The sequence below is a fragment of the Triturus cristatus genome, chromosome 2_2, assembly GCF_964204655.1.
Source record: "Triturus cristatus chromosome 2_2, aTriCri1.1, whole genome shotgun sequence".
In the NCBI taxonomy this organism is placed as follows: Eukaryota; Metazoa; Chordata; class Amphibia; order Caudata; family Salamandridae; genus Triturus; species Triturus cristatus.
In genome coordinates this window covers 331,750,269-331,769,321 of record NC_140582.1, presented here as the reverse complement: position 1 = coordinate 331,769,321, position 19,053 = coordinate 331,750,269, and the positions used below count along the sequence as shown (strand labels likewise).

General features: G+C 41.7%; 1 protein-coding gene across 4 annotated transcripts in view; it reads left to right on the top strand.

The window, feature by feature from the left end:
• Window positions 1-19,053, top strand: part of NPNT (nephronectin) — a 236,636-nt gene that overhangs the window by 119,080 nt on the left and 98,503 nt on the right. For 2 of the 4 annotated variants that reach the window (XM_085641403.1, XM_085641404.1), the window contains one exon: window positions 1,602-1,700. The exons of the other annotated variants lie outside the window; for them this stretch is intronic. In XM_085641403.1, the coding sequence (XP_085497529.1) occupies window positions 1,602-1,700 (99 nt within the window). The remainder of the gene's footprint in view (window positions 1-1,601; window positions 1,701-19,053) is intronic. 4 annotated transcript variants of the gene reach the window in all.

Sequence of the window (19,053 nt, the reverse complement as noted above, 5' to 3'; positions counted from 1 at the left end):
ATGGAATGTCTGTGCTTGCGAGAGCTGACGCTGGAATGGGAGCCTATTGGCCTGAAAAATGGCTAGCAGAGATGGAAAGTGGACCCGAATATGAAGGAAAGACTAAATACGTATCGAGAGCACCAGGCCATCGGAGAATTGCCACAATGAAACCAACCACGACTTCAAGTTGGCACACAGACCATGTGCCAGATCTTGACTGTCACAGATAGAATCCCTCAGGACAACCTTCCTCCATCATTCTTGAATGAGGATGTGAAATCTGTACATCATATTTTTCCTGCACACCTGGCAATAGAATGGGACCAACAGGTCATTTCAGACTGACCTGTGAAGAGCCACTCGATGTGGCTTCCGAGTCGATTTGCTGGAATGTGCACTTTGTGTTTAAACTGTGCTCCGCGTGGACTATGCTGTCCATGAAACTTGAGAGCAGAGAGGTGAAGCGGGATCTTCGGTATTCTCTGTGAAAGCGAGCCTTGCTGAACTTTACACAGTGAAGAGGAAAGAAGGTTCGGGCCCGGGATGAGCTGCGCTGATGATACGCTTCCAAGAACAACCTGGGCGCATGAGTCACTTTCTCTTCTGCTTTGACCCCAGTTGTTAGAGCCCCTCCTAGATGGTGAGAGAAGCATATTTGTATTAAATGCAGAATTGCAACAATTTTTAATAGGAACTGAAGCGTCATTTCTAGTTTTGACTTTCCATGGGTCGTTTTCTCTTCTGTGCTAAGGAACTAGAACTTTTTTTTTTTAATCTGCATCCTGCATCAACAGCCTATCTTGCGGCTTGTTAGGTTTGTAAATAGGCTTTTCTCTGGTCCATCCCCATTATACCGATTTTAACCTCCTGGGGCCGTATTACACAAAGTGCCCTGGGAGTGCAATGGCATGTGCAGCCATTAAAGATCTCTAAAGACTAGAAAAGGGCAAGAAAAAAGCTCAACTTGGGGCCTAATTTAGAGCTTGGCAAACAGGTACTGCACTCTGTCACAAACATGGTGCATGTCCAGCCTGCCACATTACAAGTGATATATTAGTCAATGGCAATTGTAATATGGAGGACGGGGTATTCACCAGCCACATTTATGACAGAATCGCTATCTGCCAAATCTCTTTTTGTGTTGCTAAAACTCTAAATAAACCCATTAGTTTGTAAGACGACCATATGTATGAGCAAAATACACCCTTTAAAGGAAGACAAAGAGTGAAAGAGCACATTTTATACTGAGAATTAGGCTGGACTGGGCATTTCAGATTATTGTGGAGGAAGTAGGAGCTTCTGATGGATAACATCGACTGTCAGTGCTTTAAGGTAGTCTTTTATTTGCATTTACTTCTTTAAACCTCCAGTTCCTCTCCAGAGTCACTTTCTGATTGTGATGTCTTTTAGAAGTAACCTGCAGTAGCTGTGTGATTTATGCAAACTCAAGCTACAGACCATCTGTGTGTAGATAGTCGAGCTCCTGAAATGTTGCTGTGGGTGATCTCTAATGACTTTCTAACAGGTCGCAATGAAGCAGTCTGCCACTTCACTAGGAGCATTCATCCCTGTGACTAGCTCTCTTGTCTTTTTATTATTTCTTCTCCCTTCCTGTGAAGATGAGCCCCTGCACACATCTCCGCCTGAGTTGCAAGGTGGCCCGCCCCCTTTCGTCCCCATGGATCCTCATCCAGCATCAGCAGGTTTACCATCGAGGGGTGAGAAAAGCCTTCCTGTTCTCAGGTGGGGGCTCCCTCCACCTGCATGGCTAGAGCAATAACCACCAAAGACCACACTGCCAGCTTGCGGTAGATGATGGGTATGAATCTGCGGCCTGCGGCCGCAAAGGCAGGTCTGCAGCATGCATACCAAACCAGCATTGTGCCTTTAGTGCTGGCTGCTCTATGAAGCATGTCTCTTCCTCTGCATTCTTTCTCTTTTCCTCTTGCTTTACTTTTAAGTTCACATTCCCAACCGCCCATAACTTTTGCCTAAGCTCAAGGTAGGCCAGACGGATGTTCAATCAAGCTCAAGGGACTATGGGTTCAAATGCCAGCACTGAGGAAACAGGGTGTAGAAAGGCTCAAATGTTAACACTATTCCCTTAAGGTGCCTTGAACAGTTATGTTGTATTGCAAAGCTGCTACTGTTAGCGTAAAAGAGGGTATTGGTTAAACATGTAATCTATACGAGAATCAACCTCTTGAATGTCCATAATGTCATCATTTGTCTACGTAAATCAATGTCTGTACAATCTCCATAATTGCTAAGCCTAAGACACTGAAAAGCTAGAACAAGACAATCTGAAATCTGCTTTATTTCAGTCCTATATTAAAAAACATATTTTTGAAGAATTTCTATTGAGAAAAATGCATGTTGGTCATGCAAATACAAACTTTTAATTTTTAGCAAACTAGTTGGCTACACATAAAGACATTTTTTGTCAAGGGGTATGTTATGCACAAGGTGAAAAGAAAACCCCAAATATGCACCAATTGTATCTGAGTTATAAGATATATTCACATGTACAGTACTTATTAGGAACATGAAATAAAAATTGACATAGTTAGGAGATTTAGACATGATTTTTCAAAACCTTAGAACCAAGATTTTGAAAAGATTTTAATACTGACATTTAAAAGGGATCCTAAAAGTATTTCATTTGATTTGGCCCTTGCCAGCTTTTGGGATCAGTGGGATTAATGCTAGTCCTATAGATTTCATTGCCAATCCCCTCTCAATTTCATGAAGTCATTTTCCCAAATGATGGCATGGCAGTTCTGAAAAGTCTGATGAATTTCAATGGCAAATCCACCAGCTTCAGGTGATTTATTAGACTTGATATGCCATATTGTCAAAGCTATATCCTCAATTTTAATATTATTTAATAAAATATGGACCTGATCAACATTTAATGTGTGGAGATTAACCTTGATTAAAAATAATCAAAAGTACCTTCTCGCCAAAAGGCAATTGCTCCTTATATAAGCCACAGAAAATAGTAAATACAGTGCTTCATCTTAGTGTTTGTGTCTTACATTCATATAAAGATAAAACCTCTGCAGAATTGTATTTTTTTTAACCTACTTGCACAAGTTTACCTCCGCTTTTATGTTTCATTTTAGGTTAAGTTAATTCCAGGCCAATTTTAACACTTTTAAGTTGTTTTCCGTCTGGCCATCAGCTTATATGTATTCTTTTTCCTTTAAAGATGTTTCCATCTTTCCTTTTTCTGACTTAGGAATCTGTATAATTAAAATAACCATTCGTGTGGTGGAGGTCTGTAAAGGTCCCCAGACCATAAAATACTCAATCAAATACAGACAGATTAATTTGAAAATAAACTAGCATCTCTTTCTCCATCTCCTTGCTCGTTTCAAACATATTTCACTCAAACATTAATGCCAACATTTCCAATAATTACAACATACATGGAAAATGCATGGAGTGCCTGTAAGAGTTGCTAACATTCTCTGCTTGACTCTAGTAATCTAAAACATAGTAAATCATTATGTACAAATAGAAATCCAGGTTTCATAATAGCAGCTACCATTCACAAGTCAACGCATTTCAGCCAAAGTTGGCAAATACTGGCCTTCATCATGTCTGTTTTTCAGTGTGGCCAGGAGTAGAAAATATTATTAGGGAAGAAGCTGACTTGGATTTGGAACTGTAAACAACTAAGACTAGTAGAAACGATGTCTATTTTTCATAGTATGTCATCAAAAAGGAAGGATCACTTGTACCTGTTATCCAGGGTTTAAATGGTTTTTCAACTGTTCCTTAAAAAACCCTCATTCACGTTTTAGATGGTTCATGTGGCGGTATATCTTGATTCTCCGCCTAAATAACGTGACAGCATCATCTTTGGGTTTAGTATTGTGCTACCTCCACCCGGAGGGAACCACTGGATATTTGCAGTAGTGATCAGAGATAAAAAATTGGATAAAGTGCTCGTGCGTAGTGAATCAGTGTGATAAAAAGGGGATATTCCCTCATGCTACCTAGACTATAATTTTTATTGTTGTCTGGTGCACGGGAAAAGAATGAAATGGGAGGAAGTTGTACAGAGAGGGCAGTTGGTGTGTCCACTGTACAATCAGTCCAAAGGGTGGGTCGACATGTTTCAGCTCCTCATGTGCCCCGGACAGGAAGACAGCGTCAGCACAAGTCGTGCAGAGCGGTAATCCCGCCCAACTGCGCTGCAACTCTTCCTCTGAAGCCCCAAACGGAGCGCTCTGAAGGTAATAACCTTCTACTAGGAGCTCAGCGAATTTATATCTGAACTCCCCACCTAGATAGTGGGAAATACCCCTATCTTACATAACACCCTTAGGTCCTGAAGAAAGCTCACCTGACCCTACGGGGCACATGAGGAGCTGAAACATGTCGACCCACCCTTTGGACTGATTGCACAGTGGACACACTAACTGCCCTCTCTGTACAACTTCTTCCCATTTTATTCTTTTCCGGTGCACCAGACAACAATAAAAATTATAGTCTAGGTAGCATGAGGGAATATCCCCTTTTTATCACACTGATTCACTACGCACAAGCACTTTATCCAATTTTTTATCTCTGATCACTACTGCAAATATCCAGTGGTTCCCTCCGGGTGGAGGTAGCACAATACTAAACCCAATGATGATGCTATCACGTTATTTAGGCGGAGAATCAAGATATACCGCCACATGAACCATCTAAAACGTGAATGAGGGTTTTTTAAGGAACAGTTGAAAAACCATTTAAACCCTGGATAACAGGTACAAGTGATCCTTTCTTTTTGATGACAAACTAGTAACTGGAAGGTGAATGGATCACGTATCCTTCTAATTCCCTTACAACTGATTGGTTACATATTTTTCATAGTAACCAACTTAAAATAGAGAGCCATGACTGCTAATGGGTTTAGGTCAACATCTGGCTGGCTGCATGTGTTACGTGTGTTACATCCTGATCTTATTGAAGTGCCCTGTGAGGTAACTCTGCTGACAAATGTTAAGTCTATCCTCATGATTTTCCTGACAGCAGTGTTACAATAATGGACACTAGGTGTAGAATGTCACTGTATATGTGCTATTGTCAGTCAGTCAAATTATTGACAAATGCCATATAAGCAAACAATGTTCCCATCTCCACCGGCACACAATTTGATGGGGAGGCTGTAGTTTCCAACCTCTTATAGGGAAGATTTGTATGGCACAGTTGTGCACTAACACAAGGCATAAATGGGCTTCATAGAGTTGGTTAGATGTGTCTAGTTGTTGCACATTCCTAATCTACCTTTAGGTTGTGCTTCTCAAAGCATACCCTCAATTAAAAACTAGCTATGATTTATCTAGTCCTTCTGCTCTTCCTACTCCCAGTTTGTCCAGCTGGAGACATTGGCTCTTTCCATTAGAAACCTGTGAAACAGCTTTACTTCCCCCAGTTTAAAATGTTTTGGTGACCCTAGTTTCTGTCAGCAAATGTATTGATCATAATGTCACATTGAGAGTTTGGCTGAGTTACAATTTCTGACCCGGTTCCTTCATTTTGAAACAACTACCCACCATGGTTCTGATAGCTGGAAAAATGCCTCAACGTGGTCCAGAAGTATATCACAAGAGCTAGAGACCCACTTAAGTGTACCCAAAAGAAATTAATTAAAACTTAAACTGCAATGCCTGACCCACCATAGATGTTCCTCATCATTAATCCCCCAAATAGATTCCTCTCTTTGGCCGATTTTAATGAAAAGCTATTGTTCATCAAATACTTCCTTTACTTGTGTTCTGTTGTGTCTCATCTCAGTTTGTCTTTTTTCTTTGAAATCTACCTCCATTATGTTGCATGAAGCATTATTTTAGCATTGCTGTTCATTGGCGAGTCATGAATTCGTCCACTTACCCCATGCTTTTGTAATGCTTTGTTCATAAGCATTAAGCCTGCTACCACATGGTGCATCTTGAGATGCGAACGTGTCGCGCTGGAGCAGATTCTGCACCTCCTGGTTAAATTGGATGTATGTAGATTCATTAGGAGTCTAATCGTCTGATTGTCTAACCATCCCTTGCTCCACCCTGTCCTGGTTTTACAAGCCTTCATCTGTGATGCTGCATCGTGTCTCCATGAACCCAGCCTGTGCTTGCCTAGTGGTTCTGCTTCTCCTCTGTACTCCAGAGTGCTTTGCCTAGCTTACATATCAGTGGTTGTACCTTGTGTTATTTCCAGCTCACATGTTCATTCTACTGCTACAAGATGTGTAAGTGAAGCAGAAGGGTGAGATGCCAGATTGTGATGGAGCACTTCCACAACTTGGTGTGCTTTACGCTTAAGGTTCTCAACATGAAGTACTAGAATTTGGAGTTAGATGTGTGGTGTCTTACTTTTATATATATGTGGCTTGGGTTTCTTCACCAGTGCTGATTTTAGATATACATGTTGCCCGCGATTGCACAAAAGGTCTGTAAAGAGAAAATCCCAAAAAGCAATGATGAACTACTGCCGGAGTAAGATAAAAATGCTCCAATGTTGGAGTTTTTATTTTAATTTCTGGACCACATTGCTTTACAGTTTGTCAGTGATTGCGAGGGAACTAAAAGTCTGAATTCTCTTATCACATTTCACACAACAGTAGAGCTGGTTTATTCTGAACTGCTGAATTACACATTAAGCTCTTATTTGGGGCTTGCCTTGACAAGTTACCCAAATGCTAAAATCCAATCATGTTTTCTGAATGACCAAACTAACAAAAAAAGTTTCCAATCATATTCATGCTGTGTGAACTGGCCTCATGCATATTTATTGTGGTTACTCTGAAAACATTGCTCCATTTTATTATTACTTGATTTGGCGAGCCCAGCTGCCACTATATTCAAATTGATAAATAAGAGTGTAAAATGTTAAATGATGTAAAGATTAATTAATCATGGACGATTTGTGATTTGTTGATTGACCCAATTATAGGTGTATTGTATTCCTGTTATGTTGACTATCTGTTGGGTTTGAAAAACCTTGTTGTTTGTTTTGAACGATTATCATTGTGAAATGTTGACATGGTAAGGGAGCGTCTTCAGTGCAGTACGTTTAGTGACAGAGAATGCTGCAATAAAGAATCGCCCCATAAGAAATAATCCAAACAGTCAGTGTAAAGCTTTGTTAACCATTGATGTCAAAGAGTAATTTTCATTGTAATAAAAGGTAAGCTTTGGGGTAGGGTAGGAGTAGGCATTAGGTTAAAGAAAAGGGTACGGTAAAGGTCTTAGAGAAGTGTTATTGTGAGAGCTAAGTTTAGTGTAAGGGTAACCATGAGGGTTGGGGAAAGGGACAGGGTTAGGAGCTAGGAAAAAACTAACAATAATAGGAAGGTATAGGGAAAGGCTCAGGATTATGGAAAGCAACAAGTGTATGGTTGGTTTTAGGGTAAAAAAAAATAATGAAAAGGAATAGATTAAGTTTAAGGTATGGTCAGAGAGCTGGAGGTTTCATGTGAAGGTCTGTGTGGTTTCTGCACACAGGTAGCCTGTTACAGAAGGGATGCTTCAGGGATTGGTGGTGACATGGGCAGGACTCATAACAGATGGGGCATTAATAGTGGGAGTATGTACATGTGTAGTGATTACTGAAGTGTGAGTCCTTCACAGTCCTATACAGTATGGGCAAAATCTGCACCAAGCTATAGTTTCACCATGGTTATCCCTAGAAACTCGTTTGATGCACCAATATTATGATAGATAGGGATACTGAATTTCCACATATGTGGCACTTCAGGATTCATGATTTTTCTGGGCCACAGCTCCTTATGAGATTCGGCCATTTCAATCACCCTGCTGGGCCAAGCTAATTACCCTGCTAGCCAGACAGAGGATCAAAGGGCTCTTCACTCAGGAGGGCAACTAGCCAGTGTTTAGGCCTGGTCCTGGGAAAGGAGCGGCTGGGGACAGAATCTGTATGGGCTCAACCCCATTGAAACAATGGAGAGTACCCAGAACTCTGGAGCCAGTCACACGAGGGGCTGCTCTTTGACGTTTTGGAGGGAGGGGACCGGGTTGCTGTGGGATTTAGGGGCAGGGCATGTAAAATATTTTGTTTGTATTGTTGATTTGTGTTCAATAATTATTTTTCATTGATATGAGGTTTGTCCTGGCTCCAGTAAAACCACTGTAGGTCAAGCGCTTGGTTTGCAGTGGATATGTAAGTGGTGAGACGATGCTGTGAAGTATATAATACCTAGGTGATTTAGTGATAGATCTTTGTATTTCGAGGTCAAGCTGTTATCTCTAGGTATAATAATTGAGTAATTTGTTGGTAACGTTATAGGGTTCATAACAAATATAAGGTGCCAGTGTTTCACTTGGATTCTCAGAATGTCCTGGTGTTTTCTCAAGACAGGCTAGGGTATCAGGACACAAAAGAGTTGGTTTATATATGCGTTAGCAATAAAACTGGTTTATGTATCACCCATATTTTTCACAATAACTGGCTGTTCGCCAGTCCATGGCCGATCTTATTACACATCTCGGCAAACTGTGATTACCAAATAAAAGACGTAGCGGCTAATATCTTTCATGAAATAAATGAATACAACTATGAGTCGTATTCAAAGAGAATTATTTTACCTATAAAATTGCTGAATTATTATACCTAGAAATGAGTGAGTGATCTCAAAACCTAAGGAGATCAAAGTAGTCAACTTAAGTGACAAAATTGCAATAAAGTGACTTAGGGTGACACCCTCATCTTTATAATCCCATGACTGGTGGGAAGAAATAGTGATATTCTTGACAGACCACATTTCTAAGTGTTTCAAGTATTTGTAGAAAATAGGATTTTGCGCACAAGAGATGAAGCGCATAAAGCAGCCGTCATACATACCTGTCCAATGCGAAGACCAATGAGGAGGTAGATTATAGAATCAAAACCTTTTGTCTCTCCAACAAAACTTCCGCATATTGCATAAGACAAAGCAGGTTCCTGTGCCCCCTCTCTCCCCCCAGACAATCCAGCACAAGAGGGTTCGAGGAACCCCATGTCTGTTTCACCCTTTTATCAGTGATTCCCTCTTCATATTGTGGGACAGTGAATTTAAGTCCCTTCTTGATTCTTGATGGGCAGACAAGACTAGCAATCTTTAGTCGACGATTAATACAACTCGTAGGAAAGGTGATGGATGCCACACGATGTGGGGGAATCTCATCTAACGTAACACAGTTGTAACCTCTATCTACACTGGCCATTCACAGTTGTGAATGTACTTTTTAACTAAGTTGATTATTGAAATCTGCTAGCTCCTCCTTGCAGTTACTGACTATTGACTTTTGCCAAAGACGACCACAGCTTGCAAGAAATTAACACTGTATCCAAATATACATTTTCAAATGGCCATGATTTAGTTGAGAGACTTTATGTTGCAGAACAACTGCCAGGTTTCACCTAGGGTAGGTAGAGGACCTGAGTAAACACAGCAAAAGACTCTCCGCAGCATACTGAAGCATCTTCCTGATCACCCTGAACATTTTCACTGATGCGCAGGCTAAACTTATTAGCGTCTCACTTTGCTGCAAGAAATGCCACGCGGCTACTGTAGGAAGGCGAGATGACAAGACGAAGTAGTTGTGTTCTTGCCTTCCAGTGGGCGGCTCTTAATGTGGAGTGGTTGGTATGAAATAACTCTAGCATAGTTCAGAAGCACAAACCACTCCACACCCCTTATTTTTAAATGTAATGGATCTGCTTGGGTGACCTGATGCACATTTCCTCTCCACCCCTTTTTCCAGAAGGGAGTCTGGCAGCATGCCAGCTCTGTTCCTGCTTGTCCTCAGTGGCACTGCCGAACAGAAATATCGGTGTGATTGAGCAAAAACTGGACGGTTGGTGTACATCTCCAAAACTGAAATTTCGGGCATTTCAGGAATGCTTGTGCGATCACAATTTGCCCACTAGAAGAATTGTCAGTAAGTAGGGAACCAGAGAGATCTGCTCGAATACGCATAGGAGGGTAAGCACAAGCCTTGCATTTGGAATGTCTCGGTGGCATGCACCCAGGCATGTGGGTTGCTTGTTATTCTTAGAGCCTGCTAGTAATAGTGGCCCATTCTCCAGCATGGTAGTCACTCCCATAAATGTTGTATACCACGTGGTGTCATATTCTCAGCCATATGAAAATACCCTCTTAAGACTGATAGTGCGATCTTCAGCTAAGGCCATTTATTATTTGCAACACTCAGCACCAGTGACCCCGTATCACGTGTCGCTGCACAACTTTCTGGCCCTTGCATCAGTCGACTGCATATTGTGTTCAAACATAGCTTACACATGGAGCATTTTTCACACCTTATTGTATTTTATCTTTTTGCAAACATGCTTTCTTTTTCCAAACACTAATAATACTATATATATATATATATATATATATATATAAAACCTAGTGGCCGTTGCCACTAGGTAGCTACAGTTAGGTCTTTTTTCCATAGAAAGAGTTATTTTTGTATATATATTTAATGTGCGTGTGTGTATATATCTATATGTATGTATGTACATATATATGAAAGTTTTGTGAAAACTTGTCAAACGGCGCCAAAGTTATTAGAGAAACAAAAAACGCTCTTCCTATGGAAACTCTGGCCTAACTGTAACTAGATAGTGGCGACCGCCACTGTAATTTATGTGTCAGCAGTGTGAAATCTCAAAAATCCATTATCCCGTAATGGCCATCCTTTCCTTCGAGGCATTCTGACGTAAGTGCAGGTGGCCCAAAGGGACACACTGTTTCAGATATAAGCACACACAAGAGTAGAAAACAGACAGGTTCACCTCGCGTGCCGCCAAATGTTTTGTTTGCGTGAATCTGCTGCTAGCTGCGCAAACACATAACCTTATCGCCTGTGGTAATTTTGTGTACATTAGATCAGTGTTTGTGTTGAAAGATAAAGCTGGCACAGTGCTGCGTGTGGGTGTGAAGCCTAAACGGGCCTACTCTCCTTTTTCAGTGTGAAATCAGAATTGGCAACATGCACTATTCATGCTGTTCAAGCTGTATGGACATGCATCCAGACATTACAATTAAAGTTACGTAAAGTGGAATGCACTGGAGATAAAGAAATACAATTCTGTCTTTTTTTTTTCTTTTCTTTTGCTCTTCGTGGTATTTTTTTCTCTTTCAATCTAATTCTTTCTATAAATCTTTTTTTTGTGTATGTCATCTTTCACCATTACAATAAGCTGATAACTGCTACCTCCCTATCTATATAATGTAGTTTATTTTGACGTGGACACTTGCCTGCATCAACAGCGTAGTTTAAAAAGAGTAACGCCAACAGAATGAACTAAAGTATCTACATAGGTTAAATAAATGCTGAAGCGCTCTACACAGTGCACAATAAACCTTAATGAATCAAAGTCCATGATTTTAACTGTTAAAAGGAAAAAGTACTTTAGTTGTCATACAACTAGATATTAAACATAAAATTGCAAATGTGCGCAATGAAAACAAAGACCACAGAAGCACCACCTAAACTATAGATCTGTGACATTGGGTCTCTTAGTGTTAAAACAATGTATAGCTCCTTCCAGTTCATCAAGGGGGTTCATAACAAGAAGTAATTCCTGTTCTAGTTGTCACAGACTTCTCAGTGTAAAACCTTTTCCTCTTGCATTTCTCAGTGTTCACAATGTACCCCCCTCCATAGTGCATGTTTCAAAGAGTTCACAATGATAAAACTGTCTATCGGCGTACTGTGGCAGAGGAGTCCAAGGATGACTCTGGGGGGTGCTGTGGGCAAGAAACTACGAACTGAGCTACACTGGCCTATTGGGAGAAATGCTTGTTACAATCTCAAAGATTAGCTCTACTGACTTTATCAACTTATTCACTGCATAAAATGAGAGGCCTACTGCCTTTGTCACGAAATTTAACAATCATTAAAGCGAGTGTGTTGACTTTTAACTTGTATATAAACAGGGCCTTGTCATCTCTGCCTAGAGATGATCGAGTGGGCGGAGCCACAGCACTTCTCTCACTACAACAATTTTCACCTCTTTTTCTGGGGCTCACATACGCCCTCATGGATATCTGCACTGCCAATCCTAGAAAAAAACCTATGAAAAAAGAGAGTAACCAAAACCCTTGCCTGCTATTGTGGCACAACCTTTTCCACCGAACCAATTGAACCTACAGCCTTGATCATTGGCTTGTTACCATAACTAACTCTGGACTACTTTCTTGAGTATACACAGTTCAAGCACTATTTTCCAGTGAAAGCAAGCAGCTTCTCACCAATCAGATCAAGAAACGGGGAGGGACATAATCAACAAGTGAGCACACCCACAGTCCCTTGCTCAGTAGTGCTTCTTAAAGTTCTTTTTACGTTAATCGCATATGCGCTATCAAGCTGGAACTAAAAAGATCTGAGAAAATGGTGCAGTTAGGGTTCAAAAAGGCATGAGCTCAAACTTATTTGAGGGGGTGTGCGTAAAGAATTCTCTCCACATTGCCAATGTGTCTTAACATAACTCTGCAATTGCACATTTACACAAAGCTTGAGACTGCAGATTTTCTACAGAGAACAATCCACAGTCATGGTGTGAGGGCGTACACCTCTTAGTTCTGGGAATACCAAAAAATAAGTACATTTATGCAGATCATGGAAATGATCCTTATATTGATAAAGGCACAATAAGACCACAACCGTTTTGTCATGAGAAGCCACGTAGACTCCTGCGTAGATCCTCTCCCCTACAAGGAAAGGTTTCGGTGATCAAGTCTTTACCTAAACATGGATGGCTGTAAATGGTATTATCTCTTACCCAGGGGCCTCTTCCCTAAATGTGCCTCTATGCTGTTGATTCAGTGATATACACAAAGAGTGGAATAGGGCAAACCAATAATGACCCCATCCATTCCATTGCTGTTAAGTAAAACCAACTACTATTTGTTACAAGTGTTTTTGTGATGTATCATTAGCCTATAGTAGATATTTGGGTGGCCCAGCTAAATTGAAGTCAGGAGTCCTACAAATACCACGCTTAATAGAACGGTCTTCTTCTGTTGATACATACAAATAGGTTTCGGTCCCTAAACCTAAATAAGCATCACTCCACTATGTCTGTAAGAATTAAAGGTTGAAAGCTTTACTAGTAAAAGGAAAAAGAGAATCTGACTGTCCTTCAGAGTGAAGGCTGGTCGTGGATTTTAGCACCTCCGTTGCGTTGGCTTGCAAGGCTGTAGATGGGCGAACACTGGCCAACCATCAGGTGATCTAACTTCCCCATCTATGTCCATAAGATCTACTCTTAGTCCGGTCACAGTCTATCTTTTAGAAGGGTAGAAGACTCTAATTGCAATGCACAAACTGAACCATTACCACAGGCTAAGGGGCACACTTAGTTCTGTAAGAGCCAGCTTCGTATGGCCTTTCTGAACTTAGAGTGTGAAAGTTTCAATCGTAAGACTTGTAAACAAGGAGTTCCAAATCGAATCTCCCGCTCTCTTCCTTTTATTTATTTATTTATTTATTTATTTATTTATACAGTGTTTTCTATAGCGCGAACCACACCCTGAGTTGGGTGTCAGAGCGCTTTACATTTCGGCCAATTCGATATCAGCAGATATCCCATTATTTCACATCAAGAACATCTCTAAGTGTTCCGCTAACATTGGCAAATATTTATCCATAAATCCTCAGAAATATTAGCAAGTGTAGATTTGCCAAATACAGGCTTTTATCCTGTTTGACATCTGAATTTGTAGCTCAGGTGCTGTGAGGCAGTCTCTGCCAAAGAGTTATGTACAGAACAGACAGACTTAACACCCTTTTTTTTACTATCTATCAAAAAAGGAAGACAGCAAATGCTACCCTGCATTTTTACCTTGGACGGTGCATAATGAATCTGCCAGAAAAAGCTAATGTGTGTGATTGGCAAACACAATTACTGGTTTCAGTCTACAAGACAGGTGGTATTGACTTGTCACCGTATGATAAGCAAGTGCCTAAGCAGGGCCGCATACAATGAAAGCAAAATTGTTAACGTGTTCACTTCATTAATAGAAGCAAGGATAGATTTATTATCATAGTAAGGAGAAAACTAAAATATAGGGAATCACATTTTTCCATGTTTTTTCCAGATATTGACTTGATTATTGTTGAGACCTCCATGTGTCATAGATTAACATTCCTAGCTAGTTTAACTAGGTTCTATTATAATTTTGTAGTCGACACAAAGTTTTAGAACGCAATGACAAAATATGTCACAGGACTTTCAAATTATATTAACTGAAATAGAACTTATTTAAGGAAGTCTGTGAATCGCTGCTCAAGATGGTTGAATATCCTTTGCTCATAGTGGGCATGACAGCCCACATGTCCCTGTGTTGAGAAGCAGCCCTCCCAGAACCCAGTTTTACCTGTTCGTTCGGGAAGGTCCCATTCATTTGTTTAGAGTAGGTTTTCCCTTCTTGTTCTCCTCCATTGCAGGCTGTCGTGTAGCAATTACAGCTTTCTCATGGCCAGTCCAAACTGGACTGGCTTTGGAATTTTTCCTCCAGAAGTCATTGTCCAAGGAAGAATGTACATTTCTTTGTAATTTTGAGAATAGTGAATTGTTATGAAATAGCATTTATCTTGTATAATGATGGAGATGGGGTTTCTGGTTGGCCAGGGTATGCACCATAGCTAGGCAGAACCCACCATTCTGGTCAGGGTAAGGGAGTTTCTCACCCAAGATATCCCTTGCTCACCTCCTTGGTAGCTTGGCAGAGCAGTCAGGCTTATCCCAGAAGCAATGTGTAAAGCGATTGCGCAACACACACACACACCAGTGACACAATAAATACACCACCAAAAGAGACTCCACACAGTATTATACAAAAATGTTTCTGTATTGCATAGAAACATCGACCAAAACCACATAAGCCATTAATCACTTTGCCAACTAGACAGTTGTCATAACATCACAGTTAGTGCAATAAGAGAAAGACTTATATGTTGCACACATAATGAAAACACCGTCACTGCGCACACAAATGCAGATCCTGAAACAATACTCATTTACCTGACTACGCAAGGCAAAAACAACATATCATAACATCAGGTGATGATTATGAGGCAGTTTAGTTAGAATGAAAACACGTAAATCACCATATGTCACCCTAGATACATGGAGTACTAAATAACATCATAAACACATCAGCAACAATAACATCATACAGACCGGAACCCCTGCGCACCTATTAGCGGGGTTACAGCGGTAATCCTTGTGAGCCTGGTTGCAGAAGAACAGATGGCTTGCTGATGTAACATGTAGAGCGCAGGAGCACCCGTGCATCTACTACCAGGGATACAGTTATTTTTGCGAATTCCCTAATCCAGCCAAATGGGGCCTCCATCAATGTCTCACCCTGGATACCACAGCTGTTCCATTACCCCCACAAGGTACTGCCCATCGATGAGGCTGGAGGCACACCTATGCTGCAGGCAATAGCTGGGCTAGGGGGGAATCTGCCTTGGCCCCCCTGCATGCAAAACTGTAGAGAGCAGCTGCCTGCGACCACGCTGTGCAGCTGCTGAACACACAAGTGATGCTTTCGATAGGGACCGGCCCGGACCACCCGAGGAGTAGGAGCAACATGAGAGGCCAACTTCCTCGGGGCTCCTGGGGTAACGAGAGCGGTCCTCGAGACCATGTGGACCTGCTCTTGCAGCTAGTGGAGCACCTGGCCGAATTCACACGGCGCTGTTTTGGGGTCGTGACCGGGCTGACTGGGCCTGGTGTACCTGGCCCGCCTCTGATTACCAAGCAACGTCTCATTGCAGGAAGGTGGAGCTGACGTCGCTGGTGACTCCTCTGTTCTCCCAGCAACAAGTCTGGTGCGACGTGTTGGTTCCACTGGGGCAGAAGGGGGGACTGATCACAACAGGCACATCTACAAGGTTTAAGTACTGCCTGCACTGGTTCTCTGACAGCAGCAAAAGCGTTTAGCCACGTGCTGTTTCCCTTAGGAAACAATGGCGCTTAACACCGAGAGCTGTCATGGCATGGTTATTACCCAAACTAGCACGGCGCACTGACTTCAGAGAAGCGGTGCAGCACTACACCCACACTGGAAGTAGAAATTATAGCAAAACAGGGAGGGGGCATGCCACCCAGTCCTTGGAGAACTGGGGAGCACAAGAGCAGGGAACCAGCGGCAGGTCAGCACATCAGGGTCCTTAAAGCAAATTGAAAGTCCTGCTGAAGCTCAGCAGACCACCGTTCAGCACAACAAGCAAGTCAATCCAATGGCGGTTCTTCCTGGCAGCATAGAAGTTCTTTATGGCAATGTCTGGTCTGTAGAGCCAGCAGCGTCTGGTTGCAAGTTCTACACAGTGTCTACAATCATGGGGTCAGAGCCCCTGTACTTATACTCAAAAGTCTTTGATGTGAAGGTAACTTCAAAAGAACTTTTAGAAGTGCACAACATCCCCATTCAATCCCAGCTCTGGCTCTAGACATGAGTAGGGGTAAAAGAGCCCTTTGTTTGAGGGCAGGGCCCAGCCTTTACAAATGTTAAGTGGGTCCCACCTCCCTCTCTCCCAGCCTGGGAATATCATTCAGTATGTAGATGAATGGCAGATGCAACCCTGTTACACCCAACTCGTTCTGTATGATGGCTGTCTGGAAAACATGCACAAGCCCAGCTGTCACTCTACCCTAGACATGTATTGGAGTCAGGCTACAAAGCACGAAGAGTCATAAGCACATAGAAATGCCCACTTTCTAAAAGTGGCATTTTTAAAATAGTAATGAAAAATCCACCTTCACCAATGAGCAGGATTTATGACCACTACACCAAATATACCAATTATAACCAACTCTACTCCTTCCAAATCAGAAATTACCACTGAAAAACAGATCAGGAAGTTCCCAATGCAAACCTATGGGAGGAGCAGACCTCTCAGCAGTGAGAATTCAAATAGGCTGTTTGTCACTACCAGGACATGCTTCACAATGAAGACACATGTCCTACCTTTTACTTACTCAGTATTCTGCCCATAAGGGTACCTAGGGCTACCTGGGACTTATATTAGGTGTGATCTTTACGTAGTAAAAGGATTGTTTCAGGCTTGGCAAGTAACTTTAAATGCCAAGTCAATAGGGCAGTAAACTGCACACGCAGGCCCTGCAGTGACAGAGGCCTGAGACAGGTTTGAAAGGCTATATCTGTGAGTGGCACAGGCAGCGCTGCAGGCCCACTCATAGCATTTAATTTACAGGCCCTGGGTATATGGGGTACAAGGGACTTACAGGTAAATTAAATATGCCAAACAGGTGCAAGCCAATTATACCAAGTTTAAATGATAGAGCACCTGCACTTTAGCACTGAATAGCAGTGATAAAGTGCCCAGAGTCCTAAAGCCAACAAAAACAGGTCAGAAAAAATACAGGCGGAAAGCAAAAGGTTTGGGGATAGCCCTGCAAAAAGAGCCAGGTCCAACAAAGACATACTGCTCTGGTTACCAAGGCTGGATAAATACTGGCTTAATTGAACTACCAACTTATACTTTAATGATACTTTGTACATTAGCCTAGCACAGACACATTGCCAGAGCTAGTATGTCTGTATGATTACATGAGTCAAAGAGTCAATTGTTGTAGAAAATATATTGCCTAGCAAGTAAAAGTCATACAAGTGTTCAGGGTCATATATCAGCCCAGAAGGTGATGTTGCCTTCTGATTTTCAATTTGTTTCACATTTTTGCTGCTGTCATCTATCTTGAAGATAAAAGCTCTGTCTGGGCACTGAGAATGAGTATTGTACAGTGTGTCTTACTGTTTCTGAGTTTATAACCCACATCACAGTCTAAAGTAAGCCTTGACTGCATGGTTTTGCTACCAGTGGTGAGTTAAGTGCCTAAAGACTGTCAGGTTGTTCCCCCCCATCCTTGCAGGGGCACTGGGTGATCTGTGGTGGAAAGTTGGAAGTCCAAATCTAATTGACTCTCAAAGCAGTTTGGATGTACAGTCATGGCCTGTAAAAATGGAGTTGGTGTGAAGGTCGAGGTAAAGGACAACACAATTATCACAGCTGCAAAAAAGGCATAAGGGGTATAAGTAATCTTTCATGCAATGCAGGGCAGCAAGTAAAGTTGCTGCACTGCATTGCCTGATATGGAGAGAGCAGAAATGCTCCATATTTACAAAGATACGGAGCATTTCTGCCATCTCTTTGCGCTGATTCCCTGTTTCTGCCAAGCAAAAATGCAGGCACGCTTGCATCAGAGAGCAAGGGTGCCTGCATTACAGGTAGGATTGTTTTTGTGTAGGAGAGTACACCTTCCAGCAACAACAAAAAACAATTTTTAGAGACACTTTCCTCATTCTATGTTCGCTCCATCATGCAGCACACATGGAAAGAGGAAATGACGAGGAGAAATAAAGATGCTGCTCATCATTACGCCTCACTAGGGAAGTGGGTGCATTTTGATGCATTCCCGGGTTTACTTGCTTTAGTAACTCTGGGAATGCGCCAAAATCCATGGGTGATGCATGGCACACCCATGCTCCACCCATGGAACCACTCCCAAGTTGAAATGTAACCTCCCATAGCACAAGCAATTACGTTGCATTTCTTTACAAAGGCACACACATCATGTATATTCCAAATAAGTCTTTGCGTTGTCCTGCGTTGCCTTGTGCAACATAAGGGTGACGCAAAGGCTTAGCAAATGTAGGCCTAAATGTTCAGTAAAGGGGTTTTTTTTTTTTTTTGCTTGAACAATTTGAATATACATCTCTCTCTCTCGCTCTGTTTCTCTCTCTGTGTATGTATATATACACACACATATATATATATATATATATATATATATATATATATATAAGTCCAATACCCTCTCAAGATAAAAAGGGTTCGACACAGCTAGGGTACGTCTCACAAAGGATTTTATTCTCTACCAAGTTCAAACAGAGTCCAAAGGAAAAAAGAACCTCTAGGCAGATGCATTTCAGCTTCCATCAGCTTTCCTCAGTGCCGGTTCATCAATGAGTGGTTTTCACCTGGGGTCTATTTAGGTGTTGCTGCCGCCACTCCCATCGAGTGGAAGACTCTCCCC